This window comes from Solea solea, chromosome 8, assembly GCF_958295425.1.
Source record: "Solea solea chromosome 8, fSolSol10.1, whole genome shotgun sequence".
NCBI lineage: Eukaryota > Metazoa > Chordata > Actinopteri > Pleuronectiformes > Soleidae > Solea > Solea solea.
In genome coordinates, this window is record NC_081141.1 from 29941108 (window position 1) to 29962311 (window position 21204).

The following is a 21204-nucleotide window of genomic DNA, read 5'->3' on the forward strand; positions in this document are numbered from 1 at the left end:
CTATGATGTCGCTGCACACAGGGGTACCGGTCTAAACCACTGAGCTAACCCACCACCCATGTTCGCGTTGATGTTTGCACTGATGTTCGCGTTGATGATGTTCACGCTGATTTTCGCGTTGATGTTTGCGTTGATGTTTGAGTTGACGTTCGCGTTGATGTTCGCGTTGATGATGTTCGCGTTGATGATGTTCGAGTTGATGATGTACTCGTTTATGACGTTCGCGCTGATGTTCGCGTTGATGTTCGCGTTGATGATGTTTGCTTTGATGTTCGCGTTGATGATGTTCGAGTTGATGTTCGCGCTGATGTTCGCACTGATGTTCACGTTGATGTTCGAGTTGATGTTCGCACTGATGTTCACGTTAATGTTCGAGTTGATGTTCGCGCTGATGTTCGCACTGATGTTCACGTTGATGTTCGAGTTGATGTTCGTGCTGATGTTCGCGTTGATGATGTTCGAGTTGATGTTCGCGCCGATGTTCGCACTGATGTTCGTGTTGATGTTCGAGTTGATGTTCGAGTTGATGTTCGCACTGATGTTTGAGTTGATGTTCGAGTTGATGTTTGCGTTGATGTTTGCGCTGATGTTCGTTGATGATGTTCTCGTTGATGATGTTCGTGTTGATGTTCTAAAATCAGTGGTTTTCTCTGTGAGTTTTGGTGTGGCAGACCTTTATCCATCTTGTTGAACGTAAACTCATATTTACATCACATGTTCTATGGGAGCAGACTTTGTTTTTTTTAATGAAAACTAATGAAGATGAATGATAATGACAGAAAATGAACACTTACTGTAAATGTGAAGATAAATATGTTTGTAGTTATAGTTATATCAGATTATATCAGATTATATCAGATTATATCACTTTGAATGTTTCATAATGTGTGACAGGAATTCCTCTTCAAGATAAAAACGATAAAAAGTGGCCTCGGGGAAACTTGAGCAGAATTTGGCAGCAACAAGAAGAAGCAACTGTTCAGACACAAACTCACATTTCCAGTCAGTGAGTTTTCACACTTTCACTTTCACTGAGTCTCACCCTATATAAATGTACCTGCAGCAGGAGACAAGAGAAGAGAAGAGAAGAGAAGAGAAGAGAAGAGAAGACAAGAGAAGACAAGAGAAGACAAGACATGACGTCCTCTGGAATCACAGCTCTGCTCCTGCTGACTGTCCTGCTGTGTGCTGACTTCACAGCAGGTGAGACACACACACACACACACACTCACACACTCACTCACTCACTCACTCACTCACACAATCAGGTGAAGTGATGAATGTTGGTTTGTTCTCCTCAGCTGAGGTTGTGGTCGACTGTTGCCTCAAAACCACGGACAAGTTCTTCCCTCTGATTCTGATTGACAGCTACACACTGCAGGAGGCGGGACAAGGCTGTGACATAAGCGCCACTGTGTGAGTATGCGTTAATCTCACTTTAATGACATAATCTGTCAGTATGTAATCATTGTCTTCATCTTTGTCTTCAGCTTCATCACAAAGTTGGAGAAAACCGTGTGCATCGTTCATCCTGAAGAAGAAAAGAAGAAAACAAAGTGGGTGAAATCTCACATCAAGTATCTGGAGAAGAAGAAAGAGGAGATGAACTGATGAACTGAGGTGAAGAGACTACCTCATCACACACTCACTCATTCACTCACATTCACACGTCACTCACATTCACACGTTCACTCACATTCACACGATCACTCACATTCACACATTCACTCACATTCATTCACACGTTCACTCGCATTTACTGAGCTCTGTTTCTCTGCTCTTGTGTTTGTAGGTGTGGGAGCAGTGCATTGTGGGACATTACTGAAAATCAAAGAGGAATGGAAACATCAACAAATGTTTGATAATAATCTGTGGATAATCTGTGGATAATCTGTGGTCCTGAAAAAGTTTCACTGAGCTTTTGTGTAAAATGTTGTAAAGTTATTTCAAATAAAGTTTGACATGTTTGAATCTCCTTGTCCTTTGTGAAAAATCCACAAAAAAATTAGAAAATGAAAGCAGAAAAACTGATGAACACATGAAATTCACAACAAACACAAATAAAAAATAAGACTTTTCTTAAAACAGGCCGCCATCGACTGCTATAGACTGCTCTGAAAATGGCTGGCAGCCAATGAGTTGACATCAAAGTGAATTCAGATTTAACTGCATTAAAAAGAATGAATGAATGAATGAATGACAGATGATTATTTACAGATTCATGTCACTCAGTATTTACTTATTTCACAAAGTTTGTTTTTTAATGAAATGAAAGAAAAAGAAAAAAGGTTTTCTTTCATTTAAGAAAAGATTCACTGGTGAACTGGTGACAGTTAACAGGTGAACTGGTGATAGTTAACAGGTGAACTGGTTACAGTTAACAGTTAAAGGACGCTGAAAAACGACTTCATGCTTTTGTTACATGTAGATTAGATTATTGTAACTCCTTATTATCAAGTCTGTTAAAATCCTTCAGTTCATTCAAAGTTTTGACAGGAAGTAGAATGAGACACCACATGACTCCAGTGTTAGCTTCTCTACTCTGGCTCCACCGACAGATCAAAGCACTTCATACCAGAAAGACCTGGTCTTACTTGATCCCCCTAACAGATCACTTCAGTCTCTAAATACAGGTTTACTTGTGGCTCCCAGAGTCACACTCACACTGTCATACTCACTCTGTCACTCTGTCACACTCACACTGTCACTCTGTCACACTCACTCTGTCACTCTGTCACACTCACACTGTCACTCTGTCACACTCACTCTGTCACACTGTCACACTCACTCTGTCACACTGTCACACTGACACTCACTCTGTCACACTGTCACACTGACACTCACTCTGTCACACTGTCACACTCACTCTGTCACTCTGTCACACTCACTCTGTCACACTGTCACACTCACACTGTAACACCCACTCTGTCACACTCACTCTGTCACACTGTCACACTCACTCTGTCACACTCACACTGTCACTCTGTCACACTCACGCTGTCACACTGTCACACTCACTCTGTCACACTCACGCTGTCACACTGTCACACTCACTCTGTCACACTCACTCTGTCACACTGTCACACCCACACTGTCACACTGTCACACTTACTCTGTCACACTGTCACACTCACACTATCACACTCACTCTGTCACACTTACTCTGTCACACTCACTCTGTCACACTCACTCTGTCACACTGTCACGCTCACTCTGTCACACTGTCACACTCACACTGTCACTCTGTCACACTCACGCTGTCACACTGTCACACTCACTCTGTCACACTCACGCTGTCACACTGTCACACTCACTCTGTCACACTCACTCTGTCACACTGTCACACCCACACTGTCACACTGTCACACTTACTCTGTCACACTGTCACACTCACACTATCACACTCACTCTGTCACACTTACTCTGTCACACTCACTCTGTCACACTCACTCTGTCACACTGTCACGCTCACTCTGTCACTCTGTCACACTCACGCTGTCACACTGTCACACTCACTCTGTCACACTCACGCTGTCACACTGTCACACTCACTCTGTCACACTCACTCTGTCACACTGTCACACCCACACTGTCACACTGTCACACTTACTCTGTCACACTGTCACACTCACACTATCACACTCACTCTGTCACACTTACTCTGTCACACTCACTCTGTCACACTCACTCTGTCACACTGTCACGCTCACTCTGTCACACTGTCACACTCACTCTGTCACACTGTCACACTCACTGTCACACTATCACTCTGTCACACTCACTCTGTCACACTGTCACACTCACTCTGTCACACTGTCAGACTGTCACACTCACTCTGTCAGACTGTCACACTCACTCTGTCACTCTGTCACACTCACTCTGTCACACTGTCACACTCACTCTGTCACACTGAAACTCACTCTGTCACACTGTCACACTGTCACACTCACTCTGTCACACTGTCACACTCACTCTGTCACTCTGTCACACTCACTCTGTCACACTCTCACACTCACTCTGTCACACTGTCAGACTGTCACACTCACTCTGTCACTCTGTCAGACTGTCACACTCACTCTGTCACTCTGTCACACTGTCACACTCACACTGTCACACTCACTCTGTCACACTGTCAGACTGTCACACTCACTCTGTCACTCTGTCAGACTGTCACACTCACTCTGTCACTCTGTCACACTCACTCTGTCACACTGTCACACTCACTCTGTGTCACTGAGGTCAATCGTTGGATTTCAAACAAAATCAGACATTTGAACTCAGTGATGGAGGCAGCAGTGTGTGTGTGTGTGTGTGGGAGAGTGAGAGGTTTTTACTGTGCTCTGTTTTGTTTTAATCATCATTAAATATTCCCGTGTGTTCAGTCACACATTGTGAAACTTATGGAGCATTTATTGACAGTCTCTGTTTCTTGTAAACGTTTTTTTGGACGTTTGCCCGAGTTTATTGTTTATGTTCCTGGATTTTCCCCCGGAGGCTTTTACAGGAAAAGTTGAAGGACCTGAAGGGTTTGACACGCCCCCTGATCCCATCAGTGTCCTATTCACTCATTCATAAGAAGAAAACTGAAGTCAGAACATTTTAGTGATAAAAGCTAATCTTTAACTGTAAACGCGTAGAAAGTATGTTTTTAATGTTAAACATAAACAAATGTTTTCATATCTCAATAATCATGTGATCTGTAAAACACCTGCTGTATAAAATATATTCACTTCTTTCACTTTTCATTTCTTAGGCTCCGCCCCCTCCCCCTACTCTGCTTTCTTCTTCAGTTTTTATTTCAGGAAGTGTGTGTGTGTGTGTGATTGTATATCTGTGTGTGATTGTATTGTGACTGTATTGTGTGTGTGTGAGAGTTACTACATTTGCACAGTTTATAAGTGACCTTTGACCTTGTTGTTGTGTGTGTGTGTGTGTGTGTGTGTGTGTGGGGGGGGGGGGTAAGTTTGAAATCAGAAAGACTCAGAACCATGTGGATATTTTTATCATTCATGTTTTTTTTGTTTTTTTTAATATGTATTTATTAATTTTTCAACAACACGATCACTGGGAAGACCCAGAAGGAGGGAAACCGGGTTGAGTTCAAGCTTCTTCTTCAGAACCTTCTGTATTTCAAACAAGACATCACTCCAATATTTTTGTATTTTTACACAAGACCAGAAACAGTGAGTAAGATATCATTCATGTTTTAATGTTTGGACTGAGGGTCAGCGGGTCACTCTACTTCAACACACACACACACACACACACACACACATTTCTTATTTCACTTCCTGAAATAAAAACTGAAGAAGAAAGCAGAGGAGGGGGAGGGGGCGGAGCCTAGGAAATTAAAAGTGAAAGAAGTGAACCAATAAATAGGGAGACACAGAGTCAGAGAGCTCAGTTCATCAGTGAAGAACATGAGTGTGTGTGGGAACATGAAAGTCTTCATCTGCTGCTGCATCATCTTCATCATGAGCTGCTGCACACGTGAGCATCATCATCATTATTATGCATGTCATCATGTCATCATTATTCATGTTATCATTACATTACATGTCATTTAGCAGACACTTTTATCCAAAGCGACTTACAAGGGAATTGAGTACAATCAGCCAGGGGTGGAGTTGAACTTGCAACCATGAAGTCTTTGCACACAGGCGGTCTTAACCACTGAGCCACTCCACCTCGTTATTCATGTTATCATTATTCATGTATCACTATTCATGTCATCATTATTCATGTTAATTCATTCATTTGTGTTAAAACTGAAAAAAGAAAATATTAAATATTAAAAACATCTTTAAATCCTAACATGAAACTTTTTCTGTTTTCATTATTTACCTTAAATGTATATTATTATATAAATAATGTATAATTCTATATTATTTATATAATAATATATTATTCTATATTATAAGTTATTTATATTTAAAGCTTTTGTTTTCTTGTTTCAGTGAAACTATTTTTTACATTAACACACATTTATTTTACGGTGACTTCATGAACTTTGACCTCAGCCACGCGTGTGTGTGTGTGTGTGTCAGTGTCGTGGGCTCAGGTTCCCGTCGACTGTTGCCTCAGCGTCAAGAACAAAACTATTCCCGGTCACATGATCGTGAGTCATCGTCGTCAGTTCAGTGGGCAGGGCTGCGCCATCGACGCCACCATGTGAGTTCATTTAAACACAAAGCTGTTTCACCCTGTCACTCATCACCCTGTCACTCATCAACACATGTTTGTGCAGTCTGGTGACGAGACGCGGCAGGAACCTGTGTGTCCCCGCCCACGAACCCTGGGTCAAACAGCTGATCGCACGCGTGGATCAACGCAACTCATGCACGGTACGCTCGTCACATGCTTTTATTGTGAAGGTCACTGTGTGAATGTGCTTTTATTGTGAAGGAACTGAGGTAAATATGTTTGTTTACAGAAACACGGTGTGTCAGAGAGAAGAAGATGTAAACAAAGAATAAACAACAGCGTCAAAGAGCTTCTGTGATTCTGGAGGAAACACATCACAGAAAAACTGTTTTCCAAAATAAAAGAGTTTGTGTTAAAACTGTGAAGCTAACCAAGCGAAGCTAACTCTTGTAACCCTGCAACAGATTAACAAAATAAAAGCATTTTAACTGTGTTTCTTTGTCGATGACACTTTACTTTGAAAACCAATCATCAAACAGAGAGAAGCATTAGTCACGTGACTGAAGAAGTGGTCAGTTTATTAGGTAACGGTGACTGAAGAGTGTGACGTGTTGAGGACAAACAACACCTCAGTTTGTTTGAGTGTGATCATGTCAGCACTTTGAAATTGAACATCCACAGTTTGATTATGTCATACATACACATCATAAAGTGTGGAGAGAGAGAGAGAGAGAGAGAGAGAGAGAGAGAGAGAGAGGCAGAGTGAAAACAGAGAGAGAGACCTCTGGAGTGTAAAGCCACAGATAATGGATGGATGGATGAGTCTCCTCCTCCTCCCTCTGCTCTCGTTTCCTCTGTGTGATCACTTCCTGTTTGTGTACCATGTGACTCAGAATAGGACGTTTAATCAACAGCACCACCTGGAGGACAGGAGGTCGTTTTCTGCTCACTGAAACTAACAGAAAATACACATGAATAATGTTTTACTGTTTACACACCATTTAAATATATAATTACATTATTGTTAAATATCATCAACATAAAAACTGTATATTAATGCAGCAAAGAAGACTTTAAAATGAAGCTAAATTAATGTATATATGAGTTTTTCAAAAACTACACAACTTTTCATTTATTTAATAAATGTACATTAAATATATTTATCATTCATGTTTTAATGTTTGGACTGAGGGTCAGCGGGTCACTCTACGTCAACACACACACGCACACACTGTGATGCGTTCACTGACCTCTGAACTAAGAATGACTGTCACTCACACACACTGTGATGCGTTCACTGACCTCTGAACTAAGAATGACTCTCACTCACACACACTGTGATGCTTTCACTGACCTCTGAACTAAGAATGACTCTTACTCACACACACAGTGATGCGTTCACTGACCTCTGAACTAAGAATGACTCTTACTCACACACACTGTGATGCGTTCACTGACCTCTGAACTAAGAATGACTGTAACTCACACACACAGTGATGCGTTCACTGACCTCTGAACTAAGAATGACTCTTACTCACACACACTGTGATGCGTTCACTGACCTCTGAACTAAGAATGACTGTCACTCACACACACTGTGATGCTTTCACTGACCTCTGAACTAAGAATGACTCTCACTCACACACACTGTGATGCGTTCACTGACCTCTGAACTAAGAATGACTCTCACTCACACACACTGTGATGCGTTCACTGACCTCTGAACGAAGAATGACTCTCACTCACACACACACACACACTGTGATGCGTTCACTGACCTCTGAACCAAGAATGACTCTCACTCACACACACACTGTGATGCGTTCACTGACCTCTGAACTAAGAATAATGACTCTCACTCACACACACTGTGATGCGTTCACTGACCTCTGAACTAAGAATGACTCTCACTCACACACACACACTGTGATGCGTTCACTGACCTCTGAACTAAGAATAATGACTCTCACTCTCACACACACACTGTGATGCGTTCACTGACCTCTGAACTAAGAATAACTCTGTACTAAGATTCATGCTGAAACAGAGGACAAGACGTCGTCTTGATTTCTCTGAACCAGTGTAAAAACTGCAGGAGGCCATGCAGGGGCGTCTCAAAGACTGTGGGGGCCCCATGTCCCCTTCACCTGGGGCCCCTTCATGAAACATAAGAGTTTTCTAAAGTAATTTAGGATGAAAACACGTGTTTCTCTTCTCTTCTCTCTCTTCTTTGATCACGCTGTTTACTAAACTACACGACAGTGAGCTGAGACTCAAGTAAACAACGTAACATCATCATCATCATCATCATCATCGCCACCCTCATCATCACCATCGTCATCATCATCCCCATCGTCATCTAAGAAAGGAAATCATCAGCTGAACAGAGTCCAGGGACAACAGCCACACAGGAAGTCACACAGGAAGTGACACAGTAAGTAACCATGTGTCACAGTTCAGCTGGAAGCAAAGAAGAAGAAGTTGAGACTTTGTTTTTTCTTGGTGTTCATGCAGACGTGAGCTCCTGTTTCACTCGTCATGTGTTTCTTCATCTTCATCTCTTCTACACATCCTCTTCATCACCACTGAGCTTCACAGCAGCGTCCTCCAGGTTGTCCTCCAGGTTGTTCAGGGTGACGTATACAATGGGGACTAATCCGTGGGTGGAGCCCAGTGAGCAGAGCAGCCAATCAGGATGGGCCCTGCTGATGACTCGCAGGACGTCGCCCTTGTTGAAGCTCAGCTGATCGCGCTCTGTCGCTATGTGGTGACACAGAGCTCGCACTTCACTAAGGAAACACAAGGGGGCGCAGATTGTCCATTAACTGACCACTGATCAATAACATATATCCAGCTGTTTAGATGAGCGATCACTCAATCTATCAATTTATCAATCAGGTGAAAATAAACTGAATGTTTTACTTGTCATGCTGGTGTGAGGTCAGTTACCATGGAGACGGTTGTTTGGCTTCAGGTTGTTGTGGTGATGTCACGATGTGAGTGACAGCTGTCGGAGGCTCCGCCTTCTTCCCACTTCCTGCTCCGATGGTGTGAACGACGAGGTCGAGCACGGAGCGATCGAGAGCGAGCCAACCTGACGGCGGCCTGACAAGGAACACGCAGTAACATGACTGACCTGAGGGAGGCGCTGCCCCTGCTGCTGAGAACCCTTCTGTTCTTATATTATTACAATGATAATAATGTACACACAGGCACACACACTCTGACTGAGCTCACCTTGTCTTCTGGCCCCGCCCCCTAAGCCCTGGCCCCTCCCATGGGCTGGATCCAAACAGCCTGCTCCAGCGCAGACAGCTGGTCTCTGGTCCAGCAGGTGGAGCTGTGGGGCTGAGGACAGACTCTGGAGGACTGCCCATCCACGACGGTCTCCTTCTCTGTCCACATGACTCCTCACTGCTGCTTCTGAAGCCCTCCCCCTCTGGACGTGACTCCGCCCCCTCCACCACTCCTTCTCTGGTGGGCGGGGCTTGACCGCGTCGTCGCTCCGTGGACTTCTTGATGAACTTGGTCTTCTCGTTGGATTTGTCGATGTAGACCTGAGACGACTGCATCAGCTGATACCACCAGCCCGCCTGCCGCCGCTGACGCCCCTCCTCTGACTCCTCCCCCTCTTTTCTGCTCCTCCTCTCTTCCTGTCCCACACCTGTCTCTCTCCGCTCACCTGTTGTCTCCTCACTTCCTGCTCCCTCCATCCTCCTCCTGCTCCTCGCTCCCTCCATCCTCGGCCACGTCCCCTCTCGTCTAAGCCCCGCCCTCTCCGCCTTCGTCTCTCCGCTCGTGTTTCTGACCATTTCACTGACCGTGGCACTCCATCCTCTCATGAGCTGGAAGGTGGAGCGAGCTGATTGGTCGACTCTCTGGCCCGCTGAACACAGCTGCTCCTTACAACGCATGTGCTCCGCCCCCTTCTGGAGAAGGTGTGGCTCAAAGAGCAGGTCCAGGTCAAAGGGGAGGAGCGACAATGGCTGCAGAAGGAGGAGGAGCTCCTGAAAGGCCGGGCGGAAGGGCCCCTGCGACAGCGGCAGGAAACCCCACGGGTTATAATGAGCTGCGATTATATCTAAAAGACAAAGAAACAAAGAAAGACGATTTAACAGCTGACTTAAAGGGGAGGAGCCATCACAGCTGCCCGTCATCCCTGAACCAAAACATATCCCATAATTCACTGCATCTGTGATAACAATGGCATCTTAGACCGCAGCATGACTCTGCGAAAATGCTGCGGTCTAATGTCTGTGAGACAGCAGCATTTTAGCTGAGTCATGGTGTTTAATGTCTGTGAGACAGCTGCATTTTAGCTGAGTCGTGGTGTTTAATGTCTGTGAGACAGCTGCATTTTAGCTGAGTCATGGTGTTTAATGTCTGTGAGACAGCGGCATTTTAGCTGAGTCATGGTGTTTAACGTCTGTGAGACGCCGGCATTTTAGCTGAGTCATGCTGTTTAACGTCTGTGAGACGCCGGCATTTTAGCTGAGTCATGCTGTTTAACGTCTGTGAGACGCCGGCATTTTAGCTGAGTCATGCTGTTTAACGTCTGTGAGACGGCGGCATTTTAGCTGAGTCATGCTGTTTAATGTCTGTTAGACAGTGGCATTTTAGCTGAGTCATGCTGTTTAATGTCTGTGAGACGGCAGCATTTTAGCTGAGTCATGCTTGTCTCTGCGAGCATGAAATGCTTGAGTTGTGTATGTCAGCAGATCGCTTCGACCACTGCCTAGTGGATGGTTGATCGTGTTTTTTTCTTTTCTTTCACCCTGCTGCAATATTCTCTCATCATCCTCTCATTCTGTCATCATCCTCTCATCCTGTCATCATCATCATCATCTGTCACAGATGATGATGATGATGTCACAGATGATGATGTCACGGATGATGATGATGTCACAGACCTTCGTGTGTGTGCAGATGACTGAACCAGAACTCCAGAGATTTCAGACTGAAATAGAAGAAAATTTTAATTTTAATTCTTCTGAAGATGAAGATGAAACATTTGAAGAAGAAGAAGAACTCACTTCAGGAGGCCAAAGATGAAGGCGTTCATCCTCATGGTGGCGCTGCTGAGCTCCGAGAACTGACTCACCTTAGAGAACAATGAGTGAAGGACACGAGTGGACGGACCTGAGGAGACAGGACATCACATGACCTCGTGGTTACGTCACAAGATGTTGTGCTTATATCATGTGACGCGATGGACGCTCGTGAGTGGACAGAAAGACGTGATGGACACTCGTGAGTGGACAGACAGACACGACGGACGCTCGTGAGTGGACAGACGCGATGGACGGTCATGAGTGGACAGACAGACGTGATGGACGCTTGTGAGTGGACAGACAGACGCTTGTGAGTGGACAGACAGACGCTTGTGAGTAGACAGACAGACGCGACGGACGCTCGTGAGTGGACAGACGCGATGGACGGTCATGAGTGGACAGACAGACGTGATGGACGCTTGTGAGTGGACAGACAGACGCTTGTGAGTAGACAGACAGACGCGACGGACGCTTGTGAGTGGACAGACAGACGTGATAGATGCTCGTGAGTGGACAGACAGATGCGACGAACGCTCATGAGTGGACAGATAGACGCGATCTCTGATGTGATGAAGAGCAGCTTCCTCCTCCTCTTCCTCACCTAGCTGAGTGGACGTCTCCACCAGTGTCCAGGGCCGACAGCGGCGCTGACCGATGATCAGATCGAGTACGAACGCCTTCAGCCCGTCCTGCAGCACGTCACAGAGGGCGGGGCAAAGGTACTTCAGGATCAGGTGACCCACGTTAGGACTCACACAGCTGTTCCCCAGCTTGGCCTGAAACAGAGACACAGAGAGTTTATAACCTGTGTCCATTCAGAAAGACAGTCTCCTGATTCATGTTGTAAAGCACTCACTCTCCCACTCCCACACACACACACACACACACACACACACACACAGCTGCTCCTCTGCTGCCTCGTGTGGTAACTTTGTGTCACTGAGGTCAATCTGAACGTTGGATTTCAAACACTGAAGAGACAAAATCAGACATTTGAACTAATTGATGGAGGCAGCAGTGTGTGTGTGTGTGTGTGTGTGACACGTGATCATGTGACGCAGAGATCAGAGAATGTCTCTCACCTTCACGTCTGCGTCTCGACTGGTGCTAAAATGAGCCACGATCAGATCCACGGCTCTGTTCACAGCTTTCACCAGAGCTGAGGGACAGAGGTGAGACACGGTGAGACACGGTGAGACAGACAGACAGACACGACATCACCATTAATCATTGAAACAACTTTAAATCCACACAATGGTTTCAAACTTTGATCTTTAGTCAAGGCTAAAGCTACAGTTACTCATTTGTTTCTTTTATATTTATTTATTGGTTCAAATGTTCTCGTCATAAATGTTTATAAATGAGGTATCTGTTGTCATGACAACACACACACACACACACACTCACCTCTCTTCTGTGTCAGGTCCACAGAGACATAAGACTGTGATGAGGAGGAGGACAGCGATGAAGACGAGGTGTCAGGAGAGAGACAGAATTCTTCTGGAGGTTTTTCAGAGAGAGAGAAATAATCTGGAAGGAAGTCGCTCTTCACTGATGAGCCTGCTGCACACGCACACGCGCACACACACACACACACACAAACAGAGAAAAATTCCTCCATATGTGACATTTTCAACATTTTCTCAAAGTTTATAAACAAACCAAACGTAGATGTAGTTTACAGAAAGAAGACTCCGCCCCTTTATGAATGTTCAATAATAACACAGTAATGGTGACATCGTTCACTGAAATCAACCACCAGCACCATGAAGTTGTCCCAGCCTGCAGCTAGAGGGCGCTGTGGGGAAATCAAACACGTTGCGTCTTGAGGGGCGTGGTCCCGCTGCTCGCTGTGGTTCAGCGTTAGCGCACAGGAAGTTGGATCCACAGACTCGCTCCACACTCAGAGGGTTCTGGCGCCGGTACTCCCTCCATTTCAGAGCTTGAGGAGAGAGATGGTGCGCTGAGGGGAGGGGGCGGGGTTAAGACCGCGATGAGGGGTGGGGTTAAAGACAGATGAGAGAGGAAAAGGTGGAAAAGATGAAGGGAGGAAGGTGAAGAGAAGGTTCATGAAGAGAGAGAAGAAAGGAACGAATAAGAACAAAGAGCAGAAGATCAAAGAGATGTCATCAGTGACATCATCAGACGTCATCAGTGACGTCATCAGAGACTTCATCAGACATCATCAGAGACGTCATCAGAGACGTCATCAGTGACGCCATCAGAGACGTCATCAGAGACTTCATCAGACGTCATCAGTGACGTCATCAGACGTCATCAGTGACGTCATCAGAGACTTCATCAGTGACGTCATCAGAGACTTCATCAGACGTCATCAGTGACGTCATCAGACGTCATCAGTGACGTCATCAGTGACGTCATCAGAGACTTCATCAGACGTCATCAGAGACTTCATCAGTGACGTCATCAGTGACGTCATCAGAGACTTCATCAGACACGTCATCAGTGACGTCATCAGACGTCATCAGTGACGTCATCAGACGTCATCAGTGACGTCATCACACGTCATCAGTGACATCATCAGACGTCATCAGTGACGTCATCAGAGACTTCATCAGACACGTCATCAGTGACGTCATCAGACACGTCATCAGTGACGTCATCAGAGACGTCATCAGTGACGTCATCAGACGTCATCAGTGACGTCATCAGAGACGTCATCAGTGACGTCATCAGACGTCATCAGAGACGTCATCAGAGACGTCATCAGTGACGTCATCAGAGACGTCATCAGTGACGTCATCAGACGTCATCAGTGACGTCATCAGTGACGTCATCAGAGACTTCATCAGTGACGTCATCAGAGACTTCATCAGAGACGTCATCAGTGACGTCATCAGGGACTTCATCAGACGTCATCAGTGACGTCATCAGACGTCATCAGTGACGTCATCAGAGACTTCATCAGACGTCATCAGAGACTTCATCAGTGACGTCATCAGTGACGTCATCAGAGACTTCATCAGACACGTCATCAGTGACGTCATCAGACGTCATCAGTGACGTCATCAGACGTCATCAGTGACGTCATCAGAGACTTCATCAGACACGTCATCAGTGACGTCATCAGAGACGTCATCAGAGACGTCATCAGTGACGTCATCAGAGACGTCATCAGTGACGTCATCACACGTCATCAGTGACGTCATCAGAGACGTCATCAGTGACGTCATCAGAGACGTCATCAGTGACGTCATCAGTGACGTCATCAGAGACGTCATCAGTGACGTCATCAGAGACGTCATCAGTGACGTCATCAGTGACGTCATCAGAGACTTCATCAGTGACGTCATCAGAGACGTCATCAGTGACGTCATCAGTGACGTCATCAGAGACGTCATCAGTGACGTCATCAGAGACGTCATCAGTGACGTCATCAGTGACGTCATCAGAGACGTCATCAGTGACGTCATCAGAGATATCATCTCTCTCTCTCGCTCTGTCTCCGTCTGTCTCGCTCTCTGTCTGTCTGTCTGTCTCTGTGACCACTGGTGGCGCTCTACTCCATAGTGACCACTTTAGATCGTACCATTATGTGTTCTGGCTCCGCCTCCATGTTTTCCAGACTCCGCGTAGCTCAGTGGACTCAGAGGGGGCGGGGCTCCACAGTGGAGCGTCGTCAGCGGCTGTGGCACCGCCCCTCTCTTAATGGTCAGAGATGGAGGAGGAGTTTGTGGTAATGGTGCTGACCCCGCCCCCTGTTTGGCCTGCAGAGGGGTGTGGGGGGGGGCGAGAACCGCCGACAGGGAGCCGCCATGCGGTGGCGACGGTGGCTGAGGGCTCATCCCAGAGCTCGGCGCCCCCTGCAGATGGACTGGAGAGTAGCTTCCGAGAGGCGAGGGGCGAACTAAAGCGGGAGTAGGGTCCGCTGTCCTCGGAACTTTTCCAGCCTCACAGACAGGACCTCCAGAACCTGGATCTGAACCAGAACCTGGGGAGGAGGCGGAGTCACCGCGAGTCTGCATCCCAGAGACAAAGGCTGAGAGCGGCGGCAGCGCAGGTTTACACTGAGCAGCTTTACAAGTGAACTGGTGATGGAAGGTGAACGGCTGAATCGGCAGAGATGTGGGACGCTGGTCGCGACTGTACCGCACCACCGCCACCGGGGGGCAGTGTGAGGAGGTGGAGACACCTGGAGCCAACACAAACACAAACAAACACAACTTTAATACTCTGACCAATCAATCAATTGATCAAGTACAGGCACACAGACAGACAGTGACTGGACCTGGAGACTGAGGAAACAGCAGCGAGGAGTAGAAACTGCTTCTGTGTGTGTGTGTCAACAGTGTTGCACAAGGTGTTTGTCGTTGCAGCCTGACAATGTCACCGGAGATGGGTGCAGGGTTGTCTTTGACCAGAGGGGGCAATATTGAGCTGGTTACAAACATCTCCTCTCCTCTCTCCTTATCTCCTTACCTCCTAACGCTAACTAACCACTAACCAAAACTATTTTCATGTTTTAAGGATGTAAAATATGCTAATATTCATACTATTTCATATGTTTGACCATATTATATTTACGTTATATCATAATAAATACGATATATCGTATTTATTATGATATATTATAATATATTATATTTCATGTTATATCATAAATATATTATATGTTATATATGACATGATGACATACCTTCAGCCTCGGTGTGGCTCTCCCTGGCTGCCTCCAGGTGGCGCTCCATGCTGCCATGGCTATAACACCTGGTGAAGGTGACAGGTGAGAGGCTCCGCCTTTCGGCCTCCACACGCTGTTCTAGGATTGGAGAGAAATCCACAGAGGAGTGGGAGTGGGCGGAATAGGTGGAGGAGGAAAGGTCTGTGGCCACCTTTGATGACGGCGACCCCCCCGCTCCTCCGTTTCGTCTTTTAATTCTAGCGATTTCTGCAAAGGAAGTGACCCGGGGGGGAGGAGGCGGGGCCGGGGCGGTGCCCTCACTGAGTCGGACCGGGCAGCTCAACATTCGCTCCAGAGATCCAAGACGTGGAGACGGAGATTTGTCCAGGTTACGATCGTAGCTGCGTGAACGTGGACGACTTCCTGAACAGGCTCCTCCAATGACGTTCTGGCCAATCACAGGGGGGGAGGTGTTGACATATACCTGACCCTGAATCATTGGAGAAGGAGCTCCAGCACCTCCTGCTGCTTGATTCTTCATCTCCTCCTCCTCCTCCTCCTCATTGTTTTTTTCTTTCTGAAAAACACACACACAGACAGACAGACAGACAGACACACAGACAGACAGACAGACACACACACGCACGCACGCACGCACGCACACACAGACACACACAGGGACACAGAATTTAAACTTTATCTTTATGCCACAGGTGATGTCACAGTAATGTCACAGTAATGTCACAGGTGATGTCACAGGTGATGTCACAAGTGATGTCACAGTAATGTCACAGGTGATGTCACAGGTGATGTCACACTCACCTGTGGCGACAGTCCACCTTCGTCCTCCGAGTTCACGTCGCTCTGACCCGCTTCCTGTCTGAACAGGAAGTACTCGCTGGGCTGTGTGGGTGTGGGGCTTCCTCTGCTGTGTTCATCAGAGCAGCTATTGACTGATGAGGGGGCGGGGCTTGGTGAAGACTGGGACGAAAGGTCACAGGTCACCAGCTTGTAGTAGTTCTGGGTGGCGACGACCAGGCGGGCCTGGCTCTGCAGACAGGACGCCAGGTCACCTGAGGACCCGGAGTGCGGAGGAAGGTACGAGTTGCAGTTGGCGTCGAGGTCCAGCGCCCCCTGGTGCTCCACTGAGCATGAGCAGGTGGAAGAGGTGGACAGGTGCGGCTCATGGATCAGAGGGAAGGCGTGGCCGGGGCAGGACGCTTGTTGTGTCGGCCGCGGAGGTTCAGTCGGCGAGGTATGAAGGTCCAAATAAAAGGCCCCGCCCCCTGAGTCTGGCAGTTTTCCTGCAGGGTCAGAGGTCGGCGCGGTGCGGGAGTAATCCGGATCCATGGAGCTGTTGAGGTTAGCGCGTGTGGACGCTGGCGGCCTCTCCGGCACGCCGTTGTTCATCTTGTTGTAGATAGCGCTGAAGTTGACGAGGACGCCGTCTGAGCTGTTACAGGACGAGTCGCTGGCGTAACCGGGGTGACACGGTTCAGAGAAGATTTCGGGGAAGTTGTGCGACAGCACACAGCAGGAGCAGTGCTGCATCGACGAGGTCGACGAGTACGAGCCCGTCTTACTGCTCCGCCCACACCTCATCGGGTGATCGTCATTGTCTTCTTCATCGCCCCAGTCCTGCTCGCCACAGTCCATGGACATGTTGGAACCACTGCTGCCATGGCGACGCTGACGGTCCAGACCGAGGATGTCCAGGTCTTCCAGGTGAGTGGAGAGATCTGAGGCCCCGCCCCTCAGGGACTCATGGGTGCTTCCCCGCACCGAACCGTGTAACACAAACGGCCCCGACGCAAAGTCCAGGTTGTGCAGGTGGAAAGGAGCGATCCCGTTGCAGAGGGCGGGGCTAGTGTCGCCGTGGAGGTGAAAGGAGGAGTCCTCAAAGTAACTGTTGAGGTCATCGGCGTCCCCCTCGTCGTCTTCTTCGTCCTTGGCATTCAGCAGGAACGGGTTGTGGCGCAGTGGGTTCCCGTTTCTCGGTTTGGCTCGTGGTAGCGTGTGAGCTGTGATCAGCTGATCCTCGGAATTGCTTGAAGTAAACGATGAGTCATCGCTCATCATGCCGCCACCTCCTCTGTCCCCGCGCTCTCGTCCTGTGTGGGAGGAGCTGGAGCCGCTGGAGGTGTGGATCAGGCTCCTGTACAACAGCGCCTCCCTCTGGAGGACGTCTCTCTCTGGAAGTGAAGTGGTGCGGCTCAGGCCCAGGTTCTCAGGTGGGCTGAACGGGTTGCTCCTCTTCAGTGAAACAGCATCGTAGCTGCCCTGCGGCCGCCGGCCCGACACCTGACAGTGCACCAGTGGAATGTGATGCACGATCAGTGTCTCGCCAGACAGTTTGGGAGAGCTGTCCATCATCCAGGAGGAGGAGGAGGAGCTAAAGCACCATGCAGTGAAGGTGCAGATGATCTCAACGCTCACACTCCGTTTACTGGACACAGCGCTGCGGCGCCGCCAGGGACAAGGACAGAAGGCGAGGAGACATGGACAGCATGGTCAGAGTGGGACATCTGCAGAAGACAAAACATCAGCAGAAGACAAAACATCAGCAAAAGACAAAACATCTGCAGAAGACTAACCATCTGCAGAAAACAAAACATCTGCAGAAGACAAAACATCAGCAAAAGACAAAACATCTGCAGAAGACTAAACATCTGCTTAGACTAAACATCTGCAGAAGACTAAACATCTGCAGAAGACTAAACATCTGCAAAAGACTAAACATCTGCAGAAGACAAAATATCTGCAGAAGACTAAACATCAGCAGAAGACTTATCAGCAGAAGACTAAACATCAGCAGAAAAAACATCAACTGAAGACAAAACATCAGCAAAAGACAAAACATCTGCAGAAGACTAAACATCTGCAGAAAACAAAACATCTGCAGAAGACGAAACATCAGCAAAAGACAAAACATCTGCAGAAGACTAAACATCTTCAGAAGACAAAACATCAGCAGAGGACTAAACATCTGCAGAAGACTAAACATCTTCAGAAGACAAAACATCAGCAGAGGACTAAACATCTGCAAAAGACAAAACATCAGCAGAAGAATAAACATCTGCAGAAGACTGTGTGTGTGTGAGAGAGAGAGAGAGAGAGAGAATAAGTGTGTGTGTGTCTGAATCAAAGCACTTTTGTTGGACACAAACAACAAAAGAACCAAAGATTTTCAGAGTCGTCTCACATCTGCAGCTCAGCCAATCACAGCTCATTCCACACATTACCACAGAAATGCATCAGAAAGAATGACACATAAATGATGGAGAAAACAGAGGGGAGACAGGAAGTGACCTTGTGAACCAGGTCACTGAGTTTTCAGTTCACAAAGAACGTTCTTACTCGGTCATCATGACATGACCGAGTAAGTCAACTATTATTATTATTATAAACCAGTGTCTGCTGGTATCAAGTTAATGTTGACTAAAGTCCAGCTCATCTTAGTCAGACTAACATACCTGGATAATGTGATTCATAGTCTGATTACTCCTGTATATAAACACTTAGTCAGACTAAAGTCCAGCTCACCTTAGTCAGACTAACATACCTGGATAATGTGATTCATAGTCTGATTACTCCTGTATATAAACACTTAGTCAGACTAAAGTCCAGCTCACCTTAGTCAGACTAACATACCTGGATCATGTGCTTCATAGTCTGATTACTCCTGCATATAAACACTTAGTCAGACTGAAGTCCAGCTCACCTTAGTCAGACTAACATACCTGGATCATGTGCTTCATAGTCTGATTACTCCTGTATATAAACACTTCGTCAGACTAAAGTCCAGCTCACCTTAGTCAGACTAACATACCTGGATCATGTGCTTCATAGTCTGATTACTCCTGCATATAAACACTTAGTCAGACTAAAGTCAGATTTGTCCAAAATGTCCTCCCCGGGCTTTAACGACGTATTTATCAAAACAAATTTGACGAAGAGGAAGTACAGTCTGTCCACTTTCACAATAAAAGCCTGGAAGTGTTTCAATCGATAATCTGCTGCTGCATCATCTCCATCACCCTCACCCTGTCACCACAGGATGTTTCATCATGATAATGTGATGTTTATTGATGATTATTGATTTATTATTAATGTATATGATGATTAAGTTTTTATTCACAATTCTCTCAGATTAATTGAGATTACAGATTATGAGCAGAACTCATTGTTTCTGATGATTTTCAATAATAAGGTGATTAGTTATTGATGCGGATCAATCGATCAATGACTCACTGTCACCGGCTGGTGTGTAAATAAACAGAAGATGATGATGATTGTGCTTAGCGACGAACAAAACACACACGCGCATATTCTTTGTGAGGACACTCGGAGACATAACCCATTACATGTCATTTAGCACATCCCTAACCCTACCCTAGTACATTCCTTAACCTTTAACCTAAACCCAATTCTAACCCTAAAACCAGGTCTTAATCTTCAAAAATCCTGTTCAAGTTGTGTGTTACATCTTACGTGCACGCACGCACACTGAGGAATATTAGCATTAGCACACACACCCACACCACAGGGCCAATAGCTGAGCTAACATGAGAACTAGCATCACTGCTAACATGACAACAGTGCTACCATGAGCGCGAGCCTCGGTGTGTGTGTGTGTGTGTGTGTGTGTGTGTGTTTGTGTTGTTTGGAAGCAGCGTGAGTGAAATATGACAAAGATGAAGATGATGTCAGTGAATCACAACGGCCTGTTTGTTTTCTTCTCCGTCTCTGCTCCCGTTTATAACATCGTTAACATCGCAGTGATCGATCAACGACAGGAGATGAAAGGAGATGAAAGGAGATGAAAGAAGATGAAAGGAGATTAAAGTCATACTCACAAACCGTTTCCTCTTCTCCAAAAACATTGACGGTGAGGACGACGACGCTGTGACTGCGCATCGCAGGATGATGGGCGTGGCCACAGCGACACGTCATTCTGATGTCAGGGATTGACATTTGAGATCAACAGCAGTGAAATAAAATCAAAATAAATCATGAAAAATAAAGATCGTCGTCTTTGACTGAGCTGCCGTTTGTTTGACGCTCACGTGACCACAGTGTTTTATTTTAGTCCTTTAACAAGTTCCTGCTTCAACCACCAGAGGGCAACAACACCACGTGTTCACTGCAGTGACGTTGTTTTCTTCACGTGAACTGACTTTAAAAACGTTTACAAAGAGCAGAGCATCAAATATTGTTCCGTTATGAAATATGTTAATATGAGGACATGTTCACACATTTTATATTAACATATATATGTATATAAATCTTATACTTTATTAATCCCCTTACGGAAATGATTTCTCTGCATTTGACCCATCCTAGAATTAGGAGCAGCAGGCAGCCACACGG

At 46.4% G+C, this 21204-nt stretch overlaps 3 protein-coding genes across 8 annotated transcripts; 2 read left to right on the plus strand and 1 right to left on the minus strand.

Moving 5' to 3' along the window:
- The first annotated feature begins 1070 nt into the window (after nucleotides 1-1070).
- Nucleotides 1071-1963, plus strand: LOC131463672 (C-C motif chemokine 20-like). Its single transcript, XM_058635544.1, has 4 exons — nucleotides 1071-1203; nucleotides 1302-1416; nucleotides 1491-1620; nucleotides 1793-1963. Exons 1-3 carry the CDS (start codon nucleotides 1137-1139, stop codon nucleotides 1609-1611), a joined length of 303 nt encoding a protein of 100 aa, XP_058491527.1. The 5' UTR covers nucleotides 1071-1136; the 3' UTR covers nucleotides 1612-1620; nucleotides 1793-1963.
- A 3104-nt stretch (nucleotides 1964-5067) lies between these two features.
- Nucleotides 5068-6631, plus strand: LOC131463671 (C-C motif chemokine 19-like). The gene is made up of 4 exons (XM_058635543.1): nucleotides 5068-5490; nucleotides 6048-6171; nucleotides 6248-6344; nucleotides 6434-6631. The coding sequence occupies exons 1-4, from the start codon at nucleotides 5421-5423 to the stop codon at nucleotides 6500-6502; spliced, it is 360 nt and encodes a 119-aa protein (XP_058491526.1). The 5' UTR covers nucleotides 5068-5420; the 3' UTR covers nucleotides 6503-6631.
- A 65-nt stretch (nucleotides 6632-6696) lies between these two features.
- rusc2 (RUN and SH3 domain containing 2) lies at nucleotides 6697-20894 on the minus strand. Of its 6 annotated transcripts, XR_009241095.1 has the most exons (14): nucleotides 20691-20893; nucleotides 16657-18359; nucleotides 15853-16411; nucleotides 14746-15348; nucleotides 12961-13158; nucleotides 12603-12758; nucleotides 12278-12354; nucleotides 11797-11971; nucleotides 11178-11283; nucleotides 11055-11101; nucleotides 9382-10225; nucleotides 9094-9249; nucleotides 7923-8933; nucleotides 6697-7862 (listed from the first exon to the last, which is right to left on the minus strand). XR_009241095.1 is itself a non-coding variant. In XM_058635538.1 (13 exons), exons 2-13 carry the CDS (start codon nucleotides 18205-18207, stop codon nucleotides 8708-8710), a joined length of 4695 nt encoding a protein of 1564 aa, XP_058491521.1. In that variant the 5' UTR covers nucleotides 18208-18359; nucleotides 20691-20893; the 3' UTR covers nucleotides 6697-8707. The 6 variants fall into 6 exon arrangements, 5 of the variants coding, with proteins under 5 accessions (XP_058491521.1, XP_058491520.1, XP_058491523.1 ...); XM_058635538.1 differs by having other exon boundaries at nucleotides 6697-8933; nucleotides 12603-12755; XM_058635537.1 differs by having other exon boundaries at nucleotides 6697-8933.
- Between the last annotated feature and the right edge of the window lie 310 nt (nucleotides 20895-21204).